Genomic DNA, 24,013 nt, shown 5'->3' with positions numbered 1-24,013 from the left:
TCATGTGCAAATGAAACACTGCTAACATGCAGTCAGACGTGGCTTCCTCATAATACTTACTCCCTTACAAAAGTCAAACCATGGGTTCTGGCTTCTATACTTCAAGAAAATTAGATAATAAATATTTAATCATTTCCAGAAGCTAGTGCAAAATGAAAAAAGAAAATATGTCTATAAAGGAAAGTTTTAAGAAGAAATCAGGACTCATTAGGCTATGAAGCTACATCACATTGCAGAAAAACAGACTAAAGTCAGAACTACTGGGGTTTAAAACTTCCTTACCTGACACTTAAGATCTGGATGGCATGGATTCATATGCAACAGAAGATTGATTACAAAGATTGTAAGAAGATTGTGTCTGATCTTCAGACAGACACAATAACACATCTACCTCATAATGTTACAAAGATTAAATTTGCTAATATGCTGGAAAGTTTTTAACAAAGTGTCTGGCAATAATGACTGTTCATCAACTGAGAGCCATGATAACTTGCCAAGAACATAGCTCTGATGAGTTGATAATAGCTCCTACCATCCACCAACACCCCCAACAGGAACTGAGATCTAGGAGAATGTCAATCAGTATAACATATGGGGGACAGAAAATGAAAGAGGTTTAAATTTGGACACAGATATGTATGTTAGAAATAATTTCTCAAAAACCAAGCTAAGCAACAATAATCGGATTTTACAATGGCGAAAGCTTAATCATTAATAATATTTGAATACAGAACAGCCAAGTCCTTAACCTTGGTGATGCACACATTCACTTGCCTGAAAGGAAAAGGCCTAAAATTGAATACCGAAATTTCATTCAAGATTGATGATTCTATCATACTTTAATTAAATTAGCAGAACATTTCATCATGCTAATAGTAAATTATGTCCAGGGATTTTGACGAAAGCACAGACAACTTATTTTTGCAAATGCTATTCTGATTACACAGGCTCTGAAAACTTATGAAGAATAGGTTCAAAAGAACTCCTGTGTATATTTTTAGAAGCCAGACTGGTGTTGGGCATGTCACAAAGAGCTTCTGCCCTTTATAAATGCAAGGTCATAATTCAGGTAATTCAGAGGGAGGATAATAAAGGGTTAAAGGGCAAACAAAACCTCAATAGATAGGAAGATGAAGTTAACAAATTTAGGAATCAGAACATCATTTTAAGTTCAACATTATAAATATCCAAATGATATTTAATATCAGGAAATTTTACTTGATAAGACTGTCTGAATTTATGGGATGTCATGAATTTTTATTTAAAGATTCCATTATGTGAATCAAAGAGGGTAATCTTGGATTAACAATGTTATGTTTATACACATTTAATTTTATATAAAATGCTACTAACTAGTCCAGATCAGAAAATTTCTTTTGAAATAATTTGTTATTTTGTAAAACTACAATTAGATTGATGCATGGATCTTTCTTTTCTTTCTCTAACCCCCTTCTTCCTTTCTTTCTCTTTCTTTTATTTTTGCCTAAATCTGGGATTATCTTTCACCAATCATCATGAATTTCATAGACTCTCAAGTTACCAGGTAAAGTTTGACTATCATCATCAATTAAGTATTAGTACTTAAGAATCCCAAATCCCAGGTCCAGCTCTACCACTGTGTGCAAGGACTGGCCAAATTCATGGGTGTGAAATTCGTGTAGTCTGAATGTGCCCACACTCAGGAAGACCCCATGATTGCATCAATCTTCCACTACCACCCATGTCACCAGCCATCTGTGGGTTACTTGTGAATCACTGCTCATGTAAGCCTCATAGATAGAGATATCTGGTGTCTAGGAATGTCCAGTGGACATTTCCTCTGGTCAACTAACCAGGGACAATGTGAATCTCTTTCCCGCTCTGCCATGGCCCATATGGCACCTGAGATAGGTGTGACCTGCCAAGATGTCAATCAACCTGCTGAATGCAAGACATCACAAAGCAAGACCCCACCCTTGACATTTTATCTCTGCCTTTGATGTAATGCCTTAAATAAATTTTCCCATTTTCCCTTTCTCTAGTTCCATAACCCATGTAGACTAGACCTACCATGGGCTTCATCTTGTGTAAATATATTTCTGAGTATTTTTGTTTTATTATTTGCTAATAATCTGAGATTATAGTTTTAGGGTGGCTTGAATTCCCTTGGGCAGAAAGAACCCCACAAAGAGACACTGGCCATCATCCATCTTCCATAAATCCCATGTTGAAATTCTTAATAACTTGTTAACATGGGCCTCACATTTACAGGTTTTACTAGACCCCACAAATTATGCAGCACTTTCCCACATGGGCTTTACAAGTCATTCACCAAATTCTCATTTTCCTCAATGTAATCAACAAACCCACTACTCCTTTTCTCCTTCATTTTTGTAAGTGCTGTGTTATCAGAACACATATTATGGGTGTCAAGTTGTCAATACAGCAATGCTCTTGTTGTTACTTTAAACATTACTTTCTGATCCTAAGGCCAATTTAAGGCTATGTGAATTATATTTTCAAAAGAGATTTCTTTTAGTGGGAACCATTCCTTGTCTGAGGCTTCCATTAAAGAATTAGGTGCACTATACCATTAATTGTGCTTTCTGTCTTGACAGTATATTTGACATCCACTGTTTTTTTCCAAAGTGCCTTTGTTCAAACAGCCATTTAGTGCTGACACCACTTCATGGAACAGGGGAGGCAGAGTGCCCTCTCTAGCACTGAACAATTTTACAATAGAAAGTGTTGTTTAAAAACAGTTCAATGCTAACCTTTAAATAATATACTAATCAAAAGAAAATGTGGTAAAAATTAAAATGCTGAGTGTCATAGAGAGTAGCAACACTGTTAAAAGCATATGGATCTGTTTTCTTCTCACTATAATTCCAGATGTCCTAAACACAATTTAGTGTTCCACCATCTCTTCAGTTTAGCCCCAAATTCCTATCACTATAATCACTTTAGATTTCAAAATCCATAAAGATGCTGCTCAAGTACATAACCTAATAGAGGAAATGTGGTGGTATATCTGGAGAATTCCATTTAATACATTAACAAATGGTATTAAGAAATACAGGTTCCTCCCCGGTTAAGCCTGGATTCTGCTTCAGAAAAATCTGATGTTCTCAGTGAAAATTCTATTAAACTACTATTTATTATTCCAAATAGCAAAAAAAAAAATAGCCTATTTATATCCAGCCAACCCCCCAACCAACTTTTTAAAACCTAAATAAACAGTAAAATATACACTTATCAAAAGCCAAGGTGCTCTAGGAACAGGAGCACACACCTCTAATCCCAGTGGCTCAGGAGGTAGACAGGAGGAAGGCAAATTTTAGGTCAGCCTCAGCAATGTAGTGAGGCCCTAAACCTTAGGGAAACCCTGCCTCAAAATAAAAAATAAATAAATAAAAAGGGCTAGGGATGTGGTTCAATAGTAAATCGCCTAGATTAAATCCCCAGTACAAAAAAAAAAAAAAAAACCAGCCAAGGTACATTGTTAAACGTAATAAACTGCATTATAGTGTAAACTGCTACAAACATCCCTTTCTGATCAAACAATGAATAGGACTATAAACAGCAGCCAGGTATTTGTAGAACTGCTTGGCCTCTCAGCACTAGGGAAAACACATGCATATCTCCTTTGTTGGCAACTGACATATATCTCAAAAACATCTCCAATCCGGGTGCTTTAGTAATTGTACTTGGAATGCAAACGGAGACCCTTTTCATGTACCATATTGTTAAAATATTGAGTTTGGAAAATGTACAAGTAAATAATTGCCCTTTAACCACCAGCAAAAACAAACCAAGGAACAAAAATCTCTTATTGAGAGCTCTATCTACTCTGTAAAAACTGGATTTCAAAAATCAAAAGGCATTTTACTCAAAACCACTAACTGGAAAGAGTCTGCAGATGATGTCTATATCACAGTTGGCTGACAATGCTCTAGATAGGTGTTTTGTGGTACAGGGCAAACAAAATAGAAGAAGATGCGGACTTTAAAGGATGAGACCCTTTCAAGGCCTCATTATATGATTTTCATAGTATAAGAACCACAAGCCACATGCACAGAGTGCTTTGATTTTACTGGACAAATGACAGATTAAAATTGGGGGGGGGGTAAAATCATTGAGATGTCATAAAGGCGAGAAACAGTGCATATGCTGAAATTTTGATAACCCAAATAAAAGAATTCTAGCCCAAATATTACTCTATAAAAGATCTGGAGAGGAGGGAAGATGGCGGCGAGGGGAGTGCATTACCCCCGTGTGCTGCTTCACTGTGTGGGAGTATGACAAGTCAGGACGGCTAAAGGATATCTTGTTAGGAATTTCCAGCAATAGTGGGGTGCGCCGGAACCTGGAGGAAGGATTTCCATCGCATGAGGATCGGCTACGGGGACTCAAACGCGAGAGGTTTGTCGCACGGAGGGTAACACTGCTTATTCAGCAAATCGCCCCGCGGCTAGAGTCTGCAAGGCGCGCTGGGATAGAGACGCAGGGTTACAGCGCTGCAGTTTCTGCCAGACGCGCAAGCACCGCACTCAGGGCTGAATTCTGGGTTCGAGACGGGGAAGGAAGCGGTCCATCTCGGTTCTCCACACCGGTCAGACCACAGAGGAGGCCAGCAGCCACCATGTTGGTAAACTGACGTCACCACACCTGTTTTTGACTGACCGCAGCTCATTCAGCCATAGAACAGGTAATTTCAGGCTGCAATTCGCCTGCGGCTTGCAGACAGATTGCTAGGGTTCAGCGCCTGGGGGCTTCTTAAAATCTGATCTTATCGGAGTGAACACGGAGCGCGGGGCGGCCGAGTCCCGGCTCCCGGAACCGTCCCGGAACCGCCCTGGCTCCGGGCTGCGGAGCCTGCGGAGGCTGCTTCTTGGACCCTGCTAATATCAGAGCAAACACGAAACACCAAGAAGCCGAATTCCAGCTCCCGGAACTGAGCCCGCGGGGACTGCTTCTTGGAGCTTACACTTATAGGAGCTTACACCGAGCACAGAGCGGCCGAGTTCCGGCTCCCGGAACCGTCCCGGAACCGCCCTGGCTCAGGGCTGCGGAGCCCGCGGAGGCTGCTTCTTGGACCCTGCTACTATCAGAGCATACACCAAACACTAAGCGGCCGAATTCCGGCTCCCGGAACTGAGCCCGCGGGGGCTGCTTCTTGGAGCCTACACTTATAGGAGCTTACACCGAGCACGGAGCGGCCGAGTTCCGGCTGCCGGAACTTCCCTGGACCGGGGCTAGGAGCCCGCGGAAACTGTGTCTCGGTCCGGGTCCTGCTGAGGGCAGGTCAGGACTCACCCATTGCTTGGGTTGCCAGGCAAGGGGAACGAAATGCTGCCATTCGCATAGGATACCAACATGGCAGAGATCTGATGTCAGCAGAAAGCGGTGGAGGAGAGATCTTCATCAATACCAGCGGTGACATAAGCAGTTGGTCTCCTGGTAAGGGGGGTGAGGCTCAGTCACCCGAGTCTCCTCAATTTGTCCTCGAGCCAGAGGGAAGGAGCCGGGCCACCGCCAGCCCCCGGAGCAGGCCCAGCGGCTCGCCAGCGTGGTGACGCCAGCGTGGTGACCGCGTGACCCCAATTGGAGAGGGGGCGGAGCGGAGCCGCCACCCACACCCGCCAGGTGGGCAGACCCACGACCCAGTAGTACATGGGCGTGGTAGGAGGGGCAGGGCAGAGCCGCCCTTCGCGCTTGCAAGGTAAACAGACCTGTGACAGCCTGGCGGGTCAGGCCCAGTGGCCTGCCAGTGTGGTACACACGTCACCCCAACTCGAGTAGGGGCAGAGCAGATCCTTATCCCACGCCCGGATCAGGCCCTGCCGGTGTGGTGGTCACGTGACCCCAATTGGAGTGGGGGTGGAGCGGAACCGCCACCCGTGCCCGCAGGGTGAGCAGACCAGTGATCAACCTGCAGATCAGGCCCAGGGGTCCGCAGGCGTGGTAGGAGGGGCAGGGCAGATCCGCCGCCAGCGCCTTCAAGGTAGGCAGACCTACAACAGACCGGCGGATCAGGCCCAGGAGCCTGCCGGCGGGGTACAAACACCACCCTAATTGGAGTAGGGACAGAGCAGAGTCGCCTCCCTTGCCAGGAACAGACCCAGCATCCTGCAGGCGGGGTAGTCACGACACCCCAATTGGAGTAGGGGCAAAGCAGAGCCTCCACTCGTGCCCGAAAGGTGGGCAGATCTGCGACCGACCAGCAGGACAGGCCCAGTGGCCTGCTGGTACGACAGACACGACACCCCAATTGGAGTAGGGGCAGAACAGAGCCGCCACCAGCTCCCAGAACAGGCCCAGTGACCTGCCGGCGTGGTAGCCACGACACCCCAATTGGAATAAGGAGAGAGCAGAGACGCCGCCCGCACCTGCAGGAAAGATACGCAAGCAGTATGAAAAGACAAGGAAAGAAAGGACCACAAGCAATGCAGGTCAACGCAACTTTAGAAGAGGTAACAGCTGCAGCAGATGGAATGTCAGATAAAGAATTCAGGATATACATGCTTCAGATGATCTGGAGTATCAAGGAAGACATTAAACAGCAAAATCAGACAATGAAAGATCACTTCGACAACGAATTACGCAAACAAATCCAGGAAGCAAAGGATCAACTATACAGGGAGATAGAGGTTATAAAAAACAAGCAATCAGAAATCCTAGAAATGCAGGAAGCAATAAACCAACTTAAAAACTCAATGGAGAATACTACCAACAGAGTAGAACACTTAGAAGATAGAACATCAGACAATGAAGACAAAGTATTTCAACTGGAAAAGAACATAGACAGCTCAGCAAGACTGTTAAGAAACCATGAGCAGAACATCCAAGAAATATGGGATAACATTAAGAGACCAAACTTAAGAGTCATTGGGATACAGGAAGGTACAGAGCTCCAAACCAAAGGAATGAGCAGTCTATTCAATGAAATAATACAAGAAAACTTCCCAGACTTGAAGAATGAGACAGAATCCAAAATCCTAGAAGCCTACAGGACGCCGAATGTGCAAAATCATAAGAGATCCACACCTAGACACATTATAATGAAGATGCCCAACATACAGAATAAGGAGAGAATTTTAAAAGCTACAAGAGAAAGGAAGCAGATTACATTTAGGGGCAAGCCAATCAGGATAACAGCTGATCTTTCAACACAGACTCTGAAAGCTAGAAGATCCTGGAATAACATATTTCAAACACTGAAAGATAATGGGTTCCAACCAAGAATTGTGTATCCAGCGAAATTAAGCTTCAGGATGGAGAATGAAATTAAAACCTTCCACGATAAACAAAAGTTTAAAGAATTCGCAGCTAGAAAACCATCTCTTCAAAACATACTAGCCAAAGTATTACAGGAAGAGGAAATGGAAAATAACAATGAAAACCAACAGTGGGAGGTAGGACAGTAAAGGGGGGGGGGAAACAATCAAAGAGGAAAACAAACAATGTTTAGTAACAGAAATAAACAAATATGGCTGGAAGAACAACCCATATCTCAATAATAACCCTAAATGTTAATGGCTTAAACTCACCAATTAAGAGACACAGGCTAGTAGAATGGATCACAAAACAAGACCCAACAATATGCTGCCTACAGGAGACGCATTTGATAGGAAAAGACATACATAGGCTGAAGGTGAAAGGTTGGGAAAAATCATATCACTCATATGGACTTCGGAAACAAGCAGGCGTGTCCATACTCATATCAAATAAAATAGATTTCAAGCCAAAGTTAATCAAAAGAGATAAAGAGGGACACTACATACTGCTTAAGGGAACCATACACCAACAAGACATAACAATCATAAATATTTATGCCCCAAACAATGGTGCAGCTATGTTCGTCAAACAAACTCTTCTCAAGTTCAAGAGTCTAATAGACCACCACACCATAATCATGGGAGACTTCAACACACCTCTCTCGCCACTGGACAGATCTTCCAAACAAAAGTTGAATAAGGAAACTATAGAACTCAATAACACTATTAATAACCTAGACCTAATTGACATATATAGAGTATACCACCCAACATCAAGCAGTTACACTTTTTTCTCAGCAGCACATGGATCCTTCTCAAAAATAGATCATATATTATGTCACAGGGCAACTCTTAGACAATATAAAGGAGTAGAGATATTACCATGCATCTTATCTGATCATAATGGAATGAAACTGAAAATCAACGATAAAAGAAGGAAGGAAAAAGCATACATCAATTGGAGAATGAACAATAGGTTACTGAATGATCAATGGGTTATAGAAGACATCAAGGAGGAAATTAAAAAATTCTTAGAGATAAATGAAAACACAGACACAACATATCGGAATCTATGGGACACATTGAAAGCAGTTCTAAGAGGAAAATTCATTGCTTGGAGTTCATTCCTTAAAAAAAGAAAAAACCAACAAATAAATGATCTCATACTTCATCTCAAAATCCTTGAAAAAGAAGAGCAAAACAACAGCAAAAGAAGTAGAAGGCAAGAAATAATTAAAATCAGAGCTGAAATTAATGAAATCGAAACAAAAGAAACAATTGAAAAAATTGACAAAACTAAAAGTTGGTTCTTTGAAAAAATAAACAAAATCGACAGACCCTTAGCGATGCTAGTGAAGAGAAGAAGAGAGAGAACTCAAATTACTAGCATACGGGATGAAAAAGGCAATATCACAACAGACACTTCAGAAATACAGAAGATAATCAAAAACTATTTTGAATCCTTATACTCCAATAAATTAGAAGATAGTGAAGGCATAGATAAATTTCTTAAGTCATATGATCTGCCCAGATTGAGTCAGGAGGATATAGAAAACCTAAACAGACCAATATCAATTGAGGAGATAGAAGAAACCATCAAAAGACTACCAACTAAGAAAAGCCCAGGTCCCGATGGGTATACAGCAGAATTTTACAAAACCTTTAAAGAAGAACTAATACCAATACTTTTCAAGCTACTTCAGGAAATAGAAAAGGAGGGAGAACTTCCAAATTCATTCTATGAGGCCAACATCACCCTGATACCTAAACCAGACAAAGACACTTCAAAGAAAGAAAACTACAGACCAATATCTCTAATGAACCTAGATGCAAAAATCCTCAATAAAATTCTGGCGAATCGGATACAAAAACATATAAAAAAAATTGTACACCATGATCAAGTAGGATTCATCCCTGGGATGCAAGGCTGGTTCAATATACGGAAATCAATAAATGTTATTCACCACATCAATAGACTTAAAAATAAGAACCATATGATCATCTCGATAGATGCGGAAAAAGCATTTGACAAAGTACAGCATCCCTTTATGTTCAAAACTCTAGAAAAACTAGGGATAACAGGAACATACCTCAATATTGTAAAAGCAATCTATGCTAAGCCTCAGGCTAGCATTATTCTGAATGGAGAAAAACTGAAGGCATTCCCTCTAAAATCTGGAACCAGACAGGGATGCCCTCTCTCTCCACTTCTCTTCAACATAGTTCTCGAAACACTGGCCAGAGCAATTAGACAGACGAAAGAAATTAAAGGCATAAAAATAGGAAAAGAAGAAATTAAATTATCACTATTTGCAGATGATATGATTCTATATCTAGCAGACCCAAAAGGCTCTACAAAGAAACTATTAGAGCTAATAAATGAATTCAGCAAAGTGGCAGGATTTAAAATCAACACGCATAAATCAAAGGCATTCCTGTATATCAGCGACAAATCCTCTGAAATGGAAATGAGGACAACCACTCCATTCAAAATATCTTCAAAAAAAATAAAATACTTGGGAATCAACCTAACAAAAGAGGTGAAAGACTTATACAATGAAAACTACAGAACCCTAAAGAGAGAAATAGAAGAAGATCTTAGAAGATGGAAAAATATACCCTGTTCATGGATAGGCAGAACTAACATCATCAAAATGGCGATATTACCAAAAGTTCTCTATAGGTTTAATGCAATGCCAATCAAAATCCCAATGGCATTTCTTGTAGAAATAGAGAAAGCAATCATGAAATTCATATGGAAAAATAAAAGACCCAGAATAGCAAAAACAATGCTAAGCAAGAAGTGTGAATCAGGCGGTATAGCGATACCAGACTTCAAACTATACTACAGAGCAATAGTAACAAAAAACAGCATGGTACTGGTACCAAAACAGGCGTGTGGACCAATGGTACAGAATAGAGGACACAGAAACCAATCCACAAAACTACAACTATCTTATATTTGATAAAGGGGCTAAAAGCATGCAATGGAGGAAGGATAGCATCTTCAACAAATGGTGCTGGGAAAACTGGAAATCCATATGCAACAAAATGAAACTGAATCCCTTTCTCTCGCCATGCACAAAAGTGAATTCAAAATGGATCAAGGAACTTGATATCAAATCAGAGACGCGCCGTCTGATAGAAGAAAAAGTTGGCTACGATCTACAGTCGGTGGGGTCGGGCTCCAAATTCCTCAATAGGACACCCATAGCACAAAAGTTAATAACTAGAATCAACAAATGGGACTTACTCAAACTAAGAAGTTTTTTCTCAGCAAAAGAAACAATAAGAGAGGTAAATAGGGAGCCTACATCCTGGGAACAAATCTTTACTCCTCACACTTCAGATAGAGCCCTAATATCCAGAGTATACAAAGAACTCAAAAAATTAGACAATAAGAGAACAAACAACCCAATCAACAAATGGGCCAAGGACCTGAACAGACACTTCACAGAGGAGGACATACAGTCAATCAACAAGTACATGAAAAAATGCTCAACATCTCTAGCTGTCAGAGAAATGCAAATCAAAACCACCCTAAGATACCATCTCACTCCAGTAAGATTGGCAGCCATTAGGAAGTCAAACAACAACAAGTGCTGGCGAGGATGTGGGGAAAAGGGTACACTTGTACATTGCTGGTGGGACTGCAGATTGGTGCAGCCAATTTGGAAAGCAGTATGGAGATTTCTTGGAAAGCTGGGAATGGAGCCACCATTTGACCCAGCTATTCCCCTTCTTGGTCTATTCCCTAAAGACCTAAAAAGAGCATGCTACAGGGACACTGCTACATCGATGTTCATAGCAGCACAGTTCACAATAGCAAGACTGTGGAACCAACCTAGATGCCCTTCAATAGACGAATGGATAAAAAAAATGTGGCATTTATACACAATGGAGTATTACTCTGCATTAAAAAATGACAAAATCATAGAATTTACAGGGAAATGGATGGCATTAGAGCAGATTATGCTAAGTGAAGCTAGCCAATCCCTAAAAAACAAATGCCAAATGTCTTCTTTGATATAAGGAAAGTAACTAAGAACAGAGTAGGGATGAAGAACAGGAGAAGAAGATTAACATTTAACAGGGATGAGAGGTGGGAGGGAAAGGGAGAGAGAAGGTAAATTGCACGGTAATGGAAGGAGACCCTCAGGGTTATACAGTGGAGGGGGTAGAGAGAGAGGAGGGGAGGGGAGGGGAGAGGTGGGGAGGGGGGAGGGTGGATGATGGGAAAGGCAGCGGAGCACAACAGACACTAGTATGGCAATTTGTAAATCAATGGATGTGTAACTGATGTGAATCCGCAATCTGTGTATGGGGTGAAGGTGGGAGTTCATAACCCACTAGAATCAAAGTGTGGAATATGATATGTCAAGAAATTTGTAATGTTTTGAACAACCCACAATAAAAAATTAAAAAAAAAAAAAAAAAAGATCTGGAGACATTTAATCTTTCTCAGTTTCAGGTGATACACTAAAAATTAAATGAGTTAATGTTGTAAACGTTTCAATTAATAAGAGGGCATACAATGGAATACCAAGTATTTCTATAGGTACACATATCTGGGTGTAAATTTTTTGCTATCTGTGTAAAGTTGGGCATATTACTGAAATTCCTGAGCTTTCTCTTTCTCATCTATGAAATGTGATGAATTAGACCTATTTGCAGAATAAAAGTGGTGTCAGAACTATATGAAAAGATCACAGGAAAAGTGTCAGAACCGCAGCATTCAATAAATGCTAATTATTAATATGCTCCTTACTATTAAAGTTCCAGAAACATCTAACCTTCTCCATTTAAGCATCCAGATCATTTACTCTTAATTTAACTTCTCACTTAATTTCTCATATTTCCTAATTTCCTTTACCACAACTTCTTATTTCTCCAGTTTTCCTTACAAACTTAAAACTTACCCATTTAAATTTACTCTCAAACTCTTCGTTTTGACCATTATTAGGCCCTACTAACATGGTCTGTGTTTTCAAATACTTCAATTATTGATTACCAAATCTTCAAAACCCTTGATCTTACAAAATTTCCTCTGCCAATCCTCCATCTTAGATGAATTCAATAGTCTTTTCATGCAACTACTATTGATATTGCGCCAAACCTTGTTAGAGAAAATCTATTTGTTTATGAATGTAACCATTATGTATCAAAGGTTGAGCCTCTACTAAAAAAAAAGGTAACAGAAAGAAAAATTTTCTTTTCTCCCCTCTGCTTCTTTAAAATGAATTTTCTCAAGACTCTCTTCCCTAAAACGCACAGTAAATCTGGAGAAAGTCTTGATATAGACACCATGTGGTTAGCTATATATTTTAAGTAAGAGTACTCCGATTTTGTACAGACAGCTAAACACTACATCTTTACCCCAAAGGACTTCCCCTGGTCCTCTTGTGCAACTAAAACTTGTCTAGTGAGATGGACACAAACATAATAGAATGGGTCTTCTGAGAATCTCTTGAGCAATGTACCTACAGATTTCTTCTCACATGAAGAAAAATATATTAATAATCTGTTTAAATCACCCATTAGTAGGCTTGTCTATTAAATCACATTTGAACATAGCATTAATTCTTACAGTCTCCATAACTTTTTTATTTGCCATTATACACAAAAGATTTGTTTCTAAAACTGTCCCAGTTAACCAATTAAAATATTTAATCTGAGCTACAATCAAAAGGCTAAGTTTAGTTTAAAATTAATTTAAGCCAAGAAAAGTGACACTCAACTATAGACCCAGAGGCAGGAGGATCACTTGAGCTCAGGAGTTCAGGGCCAACCTGGGCAACACAGTGAGACTCTACCTCTTAAAAAAATAATAATAATAAAATAAATAAAATTCATTTAAGAACTCCTTTCTAGCTTGTTACTGTTTCTGACTGAGAAACTTCTAAGGAAAGCATAGTAAACTTCTCTGTCTACCCTTTGAGTTTCTCCTGATTCTATTTTGACCCCACTTTTCAGCTCACAAAGAATGATTTTAGCAATGACAGACACTAAGAGAACTGGCAATGCAATATTTCAGAAATTGAACTGCCACACTGTGGCCATCATTTACACCTTAACCTCTCAGTTCTAACCTGACAGGATTTATCTACTTTCTTTCTACTACACTGACTTTGCCCCTAGCAGGAAGCCCTGTTGGACCCTAAGACCAGATCCATTCCATAAGGTGTACATCTGCAGAGGTTTACCTGTAAACTTGTGCCCAATGAACCACTTCTCATTGCTCTGCCACCAGGCAAGCATCCCTAGCCTCAGCATTTCACTTTTAGCATGCACAGGCATGTACTTAATCCAAATAAATAAAAATAATCTCAACTATACAAAACAAATAGTGCAACAGCTAGTCCCTTTACCACTCTGTCACAGACAGAAATACCTTAGCTTTTTGAATAATCTTACCAAAGACATTTGCACTAAGATTAAAGAGAAGGGTATGCACACTTTCTTCTGGGAGGAAAGAAATAACACAACATTTCACTTATTTTTTCAGAGTAATTTTTCTCTTGATCACTTCAATTTGGATAAGTTTAGACCCCGAGGTCAGATTCTGGACTAATGATCAAAATGCACACACTTACATATACTCACATACACAGAATTTTTAGACAGCTCTAAAATTCCTATGTTCCAACTCTGAAACACTTTTAAGACATCAGGACATTTTATATCTTCTGTCTTTTTTCAATGTGAGGAAGGTTCTAGATTTTATCCATATGTCATTTTAATTACCCGTAGTAGACTCCATTCACCTTTTTACTTGATTTCACACAAAACATCAGTATCCAAGATTCCCATATTCCAATTGTAACAATATGATATCACTTCTATTTGACCAAGAAAAAAGTGGTCATACAAAATGACTTTCAACTTGTCTCTCTCTGAAAACTTCAATGTCTTTATTTCTATTTAATAGTATCTCCTATGGCCCAAGTAAAAGATCTCATTGTCTTTTTAAAGATAATTTTTTTTTTTTTTGGTGCTGGGGATTGAACCCAGGGACTTGTGCATGTGAGGCAAGCACTTTGCCAACTGAGCTATATCCCAGCCCCAACAAAGATAAATTCTATAACCCCACCCTTCTCTCTTCTTTTTCTGGAATTATGTTTCAACAATGAGAATGCCCCCACCTTTTTTTTTTTTTTTCAAATTTCATGGATGGCTTCCCCTCTGACTACAGGCTGGCTTATCTATCCTCCATTCTCAAAAACAAACAGAAAAAAAAAAAAAAACAGTCTTCAGTAGTAATTCACATTTCTCTTTTGCTATCCTACCACACTTCATGAAAATCCAGACAAATTTCTTCCCAATACTTCACTCCCAATTACTCTGAAACACTACAGTCATTACTCCATTCTAGTTCATCTTGCTGAATCTATTCTCACGAAAGTAACCCAGTGAGGGCTGGGGTTGTGGCTCAGTGGCAGAGTGCTTGCCTTGCATATGTGAGGCACGGTGTTCAATCCTCAGCACCATATTAAAAATAAGTAAACAAAATAAAGATATTCTCTCCATCTATATCTATATCTATCTATCTATCTATCTATCTATCTATATATATATATATATAATTTTTTTAAAGTAAACCAATGAGTCCTAATGGACAAATACAATAAATTTTTACTTCATCTTGGAGTCTCTAAATAATTTCACTGTTATTCCTTGGACCCCTTTCTCACTTATTTGGACTTAATTTTTCTTGGACTTCTTTCTGTATTTCTGCATTAACATCCCCTGAGATGAAGAGTATAAGTCTGCATTTTTTAGAAAATTCTACACTGCTAACACATCGAAAGATACAGAACCACTGGCCTAAGAGCTAAAGAAACATAGGAATTTGTTTAAATAACATTTGTTTAAATAACAATAATCTAGTCCTTCTAGAAACAAATAAATAAAATCTTAATATTCATTTGAAAACATTTGCCAATTTCCTCTTTTCATTATCTAATCATATGCTGAATATCAAGGTTGAATTAAGAGTTAGGGCATATTACAGTATTTAAAGCATCTTAATAGATTGGAGTAGTTTTAATTAAACTTACCAGGACAATCAGAGGGAGACAGAATATGCCATAATAGAAAAAATACCACTAGAAAATTTTGTTTATTATAACCTTGATCCTATTTTCTCTGAGCAAAATGTCCAGGGACCTTCATTTACTGAGCAGATCCCCTTGGCTGGGCAGGTTGGGGAACAAGGAGACCACTGATTTCAAGAGGCACCATGGGTGGTTGAGTTTTTTGGTTAAAAAGGTTTCTCCCTGAAATGTTCATTAACACTTGCACATATTTCAGCCCGCTACAGGCTGAAATGAATGCTAATAGCAATGTTAAATGAATGTTTATCTTTTGCTTCTAAAATATTGTTTGGTTTCAGATTGCTTTATGAATAATCCAACAATGTTAGCAAGATAATCATCATATGGAACCAGTTTCTGAGACCTAACTACAGCAAATGTAAAAAAAAAAAAAAAAAAAAAAATCATTTAGCAGATAGATCCTAAAATAAGATAATAAGATACCTAAAAGCATTTGAAGACAGAATGCCTAAAACTGAATTCTACCACTACCTCATGCTATACATATAGTGTTAGACAAGAAACTTTGACCTCTGAATTCTTAATTTATAAAATATGAATAAACATTTAATGTGTCTACTTCATAGGACTTCTATAAGGACCTAATGTGAAAGATTATCAGAATCCTAACATATTTTAGTTTTATAGAGTTCACCTCTCCCCCCCAAAAAAAAATACCAAATTACAACTCTATAAGTACAAAAGTCTGTTTTACTATCAAAGAGATGGTTGTAAGAGAAAAGCAGCTATAATTTTTTGTATTGATCTCTCAACTCTTCCTAAGGTTAGTTGATGAAGCAGATTAAAAAATCTTAACAACATAAATAAAAAATTTAAATAAATGCTGAAATTGAAAACAGAAAATATTTGGGAGAAATAGTTTAGATAAAATACATAAAACATAAAGCAATAAAGTAAGTTATATTTGAGTTTTTAATCAACAGGTTATAAAAGAATTAAAATTTTAATGTTCAACTATGTAAAAATTTGTATGCTCAGTTGCACAATAACATTTACTACAAATATTGAAAAGCAAAAATCACACTAAAAAAAGAAAAGAAAAACACAGAAGTTGTTCACTTCCTTTTTTTAAAATGAACCCTCAATTAACTATAAACTGTTAAGTAATTTCTTTGAAAACATGTAACATAATAAACCATTCAATTTGCTTTTTTTCCCACAGATTTTACATTTATTTTTTGAAAGTATCATGTTAATAACCTTGACACAAAGAATATTAAAACTTTAAAAATATTCAAACTCAAAAATGACAATTATTGCTACATCAAATATTTTATTTCATAGAATTTTTTAAATGGTTAATTGATGTAGGATTTCATGAAAATTTCATAGCATTGAGAATATTCTATTAACTGGAAGAGCTGATTCCTAATCCTATGGATAAACAGTAGTTTACAGAATGCTTGGACAAAATTTCTTCCTTGTTATGATCATACACTTGCTCAGGCCAAAAGACATATTTGTATAATAAGTAATAATGCAGATCTTGGAGTCAGAAACATCTGAATTCTTACTGCTCAAAAGATCGTCTTTGTAGCAGGCACATCAGCATCACCTGGGAGCTTATTAGAACTGTATCTCTGGTACAGTCTGTTGAATAAAAATCTGCATTTTAACAGGAGCCACAGGTGATCAGCATGCCCATTAAAGTTTGTGAAGTGCTGTCATACATTACTTATTAGACACATTTCCTTGGGCACGTTTCAGGAACCCTCAAAGGCCCTATTTACTCATCAAAAAATGAAGCTGATAATAGTTATCTAGACTATAATATTAGTGTGAAAAGTAATTAGATAATGTTTCTTAATAATAAACACTTAGTAAAATCAAATTAATATTAAAATTCTAGCATCTAGCTCGGATTTGTATACTCATGATTTTTCACTATATTTAATATATAAAATTACACAGGTACAAAATCAAGATAAATTAAAGCTCCTTGAATCCAGGTGTCTTCCTGAATGTAAGCCTACAGCAAAAATAAAACTAAATTAATAATGCCATCTTGCATTCATTTACAATATAATGTAGCACCTGTTTTACAATTGGCCTCAAAATGTTTCCCTACTAAATAATGTGTTTTCTATTTTTGTGGAATCAAAGAAGTTAAATAAAGAATTCAGTTTGAAAACAAACATGAGTCTTTCTCCCAGACATAAAACTTAACAAATTCTACATTACTTAACCTTTATACCTTCTGTATTCTGCCATAATGAACTTAGGATAGTCACTGATCCCCCACAGATTTCAAATAATGCACATGTCTTGAGCTTCAACTACAAATGACAAAAGTCACAAAAGGTTCCCTTATAATCCAGTTGTGACAAAATACCTGCTATTTACAACCTTTTCCAAGAGATTATGATGTCCAGATTACCTGCTTCCTGTGTCTAGAGAAAAAAATAATTTAAGCTGATAAAAAGTAATATACATAGAAATATTTTCAGCTATCATCAGCTTAAAAATAATTTAAGCTGATAAAAAGTAATATACATAAAAATATTTTCAGCTAAATATAAAGCACCTTATTTTTATTAAGTAATTTTCATTGCAAACATACATATCTCTAAGAGTTTTAAAATAATATTCACATTCCTAAAATTGAAGATAATAATGCTTTTAATTGACTAGTTATGGAAATTTTATCTTACTCAATTGTGTATTTTTTAGATACAATGTTTCAAATTTTTGCAATACAACATGCCAAATATTCCAACAGAGAGTGCTGCTACATTACAAAACCCTGGACACTTTAACAATCATTATAAAATAATCATAATTGCCTAAAACAGCAAGGAAATTTTTGAGGGCCAAGATATGTATAAAATGTAACAAGCTAAAACTCTGAACTGTGAGTGAAAAACAAACAGTAAACAAAGGGTAGTCTTGGAAGAAAGATCTGTCACAGTGCTGAGGTCTAAAGAATAACTCCAGCATTGTAGCTAACAAAACATATGTGAAATTTTTATGAAAAAAAATTAAAACTTTGTTGAATGACCTAAAAAATTGCTTAATGGAAAGAATATCCTGCTTATAAATAGAAAGACAAAATGTAATAAAGATAACAATTCTTCCCAATTTGGTCTGATTTAGTATGATACCAATCAAAACCCCAATGGAGATTTTCCCAGATTTTCAGGCTCAATCTATAATAAAGATAAAATGTAAAGATTCAAGAATAGGCAAGAGGGGCTGGAGTCACAGCTCAGTGGTAGAGCACTTGTCTAGCATCTGTGAGTCACTGGGTTTAATCCTCAGCACCACATAGAAATAAAGAAATAAAGGTATTGTGTCCATCTACATCCAAAAAAAACTATAAAAAAATAACAGTTGAAAGTGGATCAAATACTTAAATATGAAAGATAAAACTTAGAACCATTGAGAATAAAATATTTCTAATTGTGTAGTCAATAATTATTAATTATAATTAATAATTAAATAAGCGTAGGAAAGGATTAAAATTATATTTTTAGATATAATATCCCCAAAATACTAATAATTAAGGAAAAGTTGGCTTTGACTGCATTAAAAATAAGAACTTATTAAAATACATGATAAAGATAGTGAAATAGCCAAAATTAGGAAAACATATTTGCTTTGTATATAACTAAAATGAGTTAAAACTAATAACTCATAACCTACAAATCAATTATAATAATAAAAATATGCAAAAGATATGAAAAGATATTTCACTGAAGATGAAGAGAAAGATGATCACATCACAGGATGATTTCCTTATTAGCAATTAACAGAGGTACCATTTTATATGTTTGCCTATAATTAATAAGTCTGACATTTTAACATTTGTCCAGAATATGGACTACTGGAAACTCATGTATTTCTAGTAGAAATCTAAATTGATACAACTATTTTTGAAAACAATTATCACACTTTTTAAAGCTGACTTTGTTAATTCCCTATAAACTAATAATTCCACTGTCCTGTATTCTTGCACATGTGTAGCAAGACACTGTTGAAGAAAATTCAGCAGCACTATTCATAATAGCATCTCTCTGGAAGCAACCCAAACAATATATAAGTACATAAATTGAGCTACATCCTCATAAAATAATATATACCTGTAAATATGATAGACATGGTTTTGTTAGACATATCTTTTAGACATGGTTTTGTTTTCCATAGCTTCAATTACACATGTTTAAGCATAGTCTGAAAATATTAAATGGAAAAATTCCATTAATAAGTGATTCATAAATTTTAAATTGCATGCCAGTCTGAGTAGCATGATAAAATCTTGCCCTATTCTGCTCACGTCACAAATTACTCCTTTGCCCAGCATATCCACACTGTATATATTATCTCCCTGTCACTTACTATGGTGCCAAGTCAGGTATCAAGTCAACTGTCAAAGTACTGCAAAGCTTTTGTTCAATTGACCTTTATGAGGTAGCCTACTGCTACATCAACAATGCCTACTTCATTTTATCCCCTTGATATTACATCATCCGACATCACAAGAAGGAGTGTAAACACAGAATAATAGGATATTTGTGCAGAGAGAAAGGATAGTCACATAACCTTTATTACAATATATTGTTATCATTTTCCTATTTAATATTATTTATTGTTAATTTCTTTCTCTTCCAAATATTGTCATAAATAGGTATATATAGGAAAAAAACAGTACAGTCAGACCTCCACATCCACAGGTTCTGCATCCTCCATGCATAATGATAGATGACTATGAAGGGTTCAATACTATATTTGATTTCAGACATCCACTGGGGGTCTATTCCAAGACCCCCAGCAAATAAAATAGGATTACCATAAAATTAATTAAAGCTAAATGCAAGAATACAGATAAATCATACAAACATAATGTTGGTAAAGAAAAGTTGCCAAAGACTGCTTACAAAATGATACAATGTCTACAAAGCTCAAAAGTAAGCAAATAAAATATATCTTGTTTAGCAAAGAAGTTATGTGAGGTACAGCTATTTTTATAAAACAAAGAAATGATCAGTCAATTATCTAGTATATTGGCCACATCTGATCGGGAAGGAGGATGATGCAATGGGAGAGTACTAGAATTTAAGAGTGCTAATAATATCCTTGGTTTTATGTCCTATAATAAAATTTAAATGTGTTCATTATTATGCATAATGACTTACATATGCATATATACATACACATATGAATTGAATATACTTTTCAGATGTTATTAAACACATAGTACTATTATAAAAATAAACCACTATTTAGATAAAAGTTACCTGATTATTCTAGGTTCCTAATGAAATCATGGTCTTTCACTGTTTTATGAATGCATCACATGAGCACAATTACTAAAGTAAAGAAAGCACACCAAACAAAACCTCCGAATAAAGCATGAAAAATAAATAATAGGTAAGTGATAGTAAATAACAGAAGGAGCAGATCCAAATTAAACTCACCACCAGGGCTTTAGATCTGTTGCTTAGAAGTTTCTCAATATCCCTGGCTGCAATTTCCACCAGCTGGCGTGCATTATTTGGTTCCACAGTATACAAATCCTGGTATTTCTCATAAATCTGAGTGAAAGGAAAAGGAAGTTAATAAGAATAATAATTGCCTCTTGAGCTCATAAATTCCCATTAGAAGGTATTTAAAACTATAAACAAATGATTAAAAAGATCTACCCTTCTCTTTCTTCATATGGATGATTTTGAAGTTTCGGTAAAAGAGGAAAACGTAAATATAAATTTGCTATCAGACTACCAGCTTGCTAAAATAGTAGTTTATGTCATAGGTTGTAAAACAGCTTGTATCACAATAGTTTGCATTTGCAACTTTGAGGCTTCAAGCTGTACGTGCCCACCCCAGCATCACAACCTGGTATTAACTGTCAATCACCTTTTACAAAAAAGGGTGGTCATGGTAGAAAATAGAGGGAGAGATGCAGCCCATGGGTCAAACCTGGAAGGAGTGTGTGGTAACAAAGAAAGAAAAAAGGGTTATATCATAGAGAAGGTCCCTCCCTGTAATGGAGGAGGCTAAACCATGCTGCTAAACCTTATGGAGAGAGAGAGGGGAATGAAGGAATTAGAAGCCCCTGCTGAGATTCAGCCAGGTAACACAAGGAATTTCAGGGACAATTTACATGTAGACAAGTTGAAGGTTATTAAAATCTACAGTAAATGTTTGGTTAGAACTGTAATAATATCTTCAATTTTTTATCAAATTAAATGTTTTCATATGTTTTTTGAAATCACTGAATCAAACTATACCAAAATTAAGCTAAGTGACAGAGAAAAACTCAACTTTATTTCTCGTTCATCTCTAGGATTTCCCTAGAGTGGCATAAGCTGCGCCTGGTTTACACAGCCTGTACACTCCCAGCAGGAGAGGAGGAATTAAAGCTGGTAAGGAGGCAGGGAGCAGTGGCAGTGTTTGTGGCTGGAGTGTTGAGCTGAGAAGGAAATCCCTTATGCATGGAACAGATGGGGTGCACATGCATGACTAAACCATCTTTGAAAGCCAGGACCTGGCAGGTTTTTACTGTCTTATGAGAAGAGAATCCAGGCACACACCAAAGCCAGTTCAACCCTGCTTTTTTTCTGGCATAGCTCCAGCAATCTGCTTTACTACCAACAGGTTCTACAGCTGGGTCCCAGGGGAGCATGATGCTGCTGGTGAACACTGGCTTCAGGCATACACAAATGCCTATACTAACATTCATCCATCATATAGTACATTAGTTTTCCATGGACTTAAAACTTTTTAAAGGGAGTTATAGTTAATTGGCATTTAAAAAGACCTCAATCACATTTTACTCCTAAAATTGATTGATTAATTTAAACTCTGAGATTTTCCCCATAGTCATTTGAACACTGGCCTTATTCATTTGAATTATCCAAGGCACATCAATTTAATGACATAAAGATCCTATGTTTGGTTTCCAGTGCATATCAATGGATTGCTTATGCTTTCACCAGGTGGATATGGGGGTCCTCTTTTCCATACCAAGCTTACCCATGAAGAAATCCCTCCAAGGAGAAGCTCTTTTTTCAGCCTCAGATGAGATTCAGGAATGAGAATTCTTGAATTGATTAAATGATTTGGGTTACAAGTAGATAAACCTCAACATCACTTGAATTTGATTCAGGATATTTAGTTCTTTGCAGTAAAACCAATAGAAATAATTGATGGGAAATGTACTGTGCTTTGTACCATTAATACCTTGTTCATTTCTCTACACGGTCTAACCTCCTTCCTGTGGTACAGAGAGAACAGTGTGCTTCATAGCTGGTGAAGATTATTTCAGATGTACAATACATACTTCACATTACAGACTACAGATAATGTCAGTTATTAAGTCACTACAGGTGCCAAACACATTACTAAGTGGTTTAAAAATGAATGGAGTGTAAATCAATTTATCTCAAGTATATACATATCCACTAGAATATATACAAAATGTTCCCTCAAATTATATTTCCATTATAATTTTAAAATAATTAACAAATACTGAGGTGTGATTTTGAATATCCCCCAAATATGCTAAAAGCTAGGTCCCCAGGGTGGTGAAAGCTTTGGAAAATGGAGCCTAGTGGAAGGTCCTCAGATCATTGGAAATGTGCCCTCAAAGGGTATTGTGGGACCATGATGCCCTGCCTCTTTTTTTCTTTTGCTTCTTGGTAATTAGTTTAGCAGTTTTGCTCTACCACACACTACCATCTTGATGTATTGCCTGACCATAGGCCCAAGCTATGGGGCCAATTGATCATGGGCTGGAACCTCCACATCTGTAAGTCAAAATACAAACCTTTTCTCTTTATAAGTTACTCATCACAACTATTTCACTATAATGATAGAAAACTGACTAACAAAAAGAGAGAAATATAAACTCTGTCTCACAAATAAGTCCTAAACAGATGAAGTCAAGAAAGTCTAGAACTCAAGAATAAATATCTGGCTATATTCTTTCATATATAAAACTGCAATTGGAATGTTTTATTTGATAAGAAAAATGAGTTAAAACTATGTACCCACCTCACCAAAAGAACTAGCTCTCACTTTCTGGCTTTAAAAAACACAATATTCTTTGTTGTTGTATGAGCCTTATGAAGTCTCTTAAAAAGTTTTCAGATAAATACTTAGTAAACAATTTTCAAAGTAGAAATTTTCACATAGATTTTTAATATGATGATACATTTCATAACATAAATATACTTCAATTTCATAACTGAAATAAGCCACAATTCCACAATATTTAATATATTAGCATATTAATATTAAAAAGCACAGTCTAAAGTATCTTTTTTTGTGTGATTACCTGCTTTGTATTTTTACCCAATTCTTTCGTGAGGAAAAATAGCATGTTAGAAGTAATATGAGTTTTCAGCACCAGACAGCACACCATTCAAATCATTTCAGCTTCTCACATGCTACATGATTTTGGCCTTTCTACTAAAAAGAATGTGGCATAAAGACAAAATTCAAGATGAGATATTTTCCCTACTGACTGATACACTAATGTGCTTTAGTTTTTCTCCAATGTGAGTCTTACTATTATTCTACACACAGTCTTCACAAAAAAGAATGCTTGTCACCTGTACATTCTCTCAGAATCTTAACTGACTTTAATGATTGATCTTCCACTGCTACATTCAAAGATCGTTTCACTGAAAACAGAACACATTA

General features: G+C 36.8%; 1 protein-coding gene across 14 annotated transcripts in view; it reads right to left on the bottom strand.

Annotated features, from left to right (window-relative positions):
• Cacna2d1 (calcium voltage-gated channel auxiliary subunit alpha2delta 1) overlaps positions 1-24,013 on the bottom strand; it is a 467,177-nt gene that overhangs the window by 337,930 nt on the left and 105,234 nt on the right. For all 14 annotated transcript variants that reach the window (XM_058585488.1, XM_046464140.2, XM_046464143.2 and 11 more), the window contains exon 3: positions 20,785-20,901. In XM_058585488.1, coding sequence (XP_058441471.1) covers positions 20,785-20,901 — 117 coding nt within the window. The remainder of the gene's footprint in view (positions 1-20,784; positions 20,902-24,013) is intronic.

The sequence above is a fragment of the Marmota monax genome, unplaced genomic scaffold (assembly GCF_021218885.2).
Source record: "Marmota monax isolate L192 unplaced genomic scaffold, Marmota_monax_Labrador192_F-V1.1 WCK01_AAM20220418_F8-fsc00065, whole genome shotgun sequence".
NCBI lineage: Eukaryota > Metazoa > Chordata > Mammalia > Rodentia > Sciuridae > Marmota > Marmota monax.
Note: the sequence above shows the minus strand (reverse complement) of the source record. Positions and strands in the feature narration are given on the sequence as shown.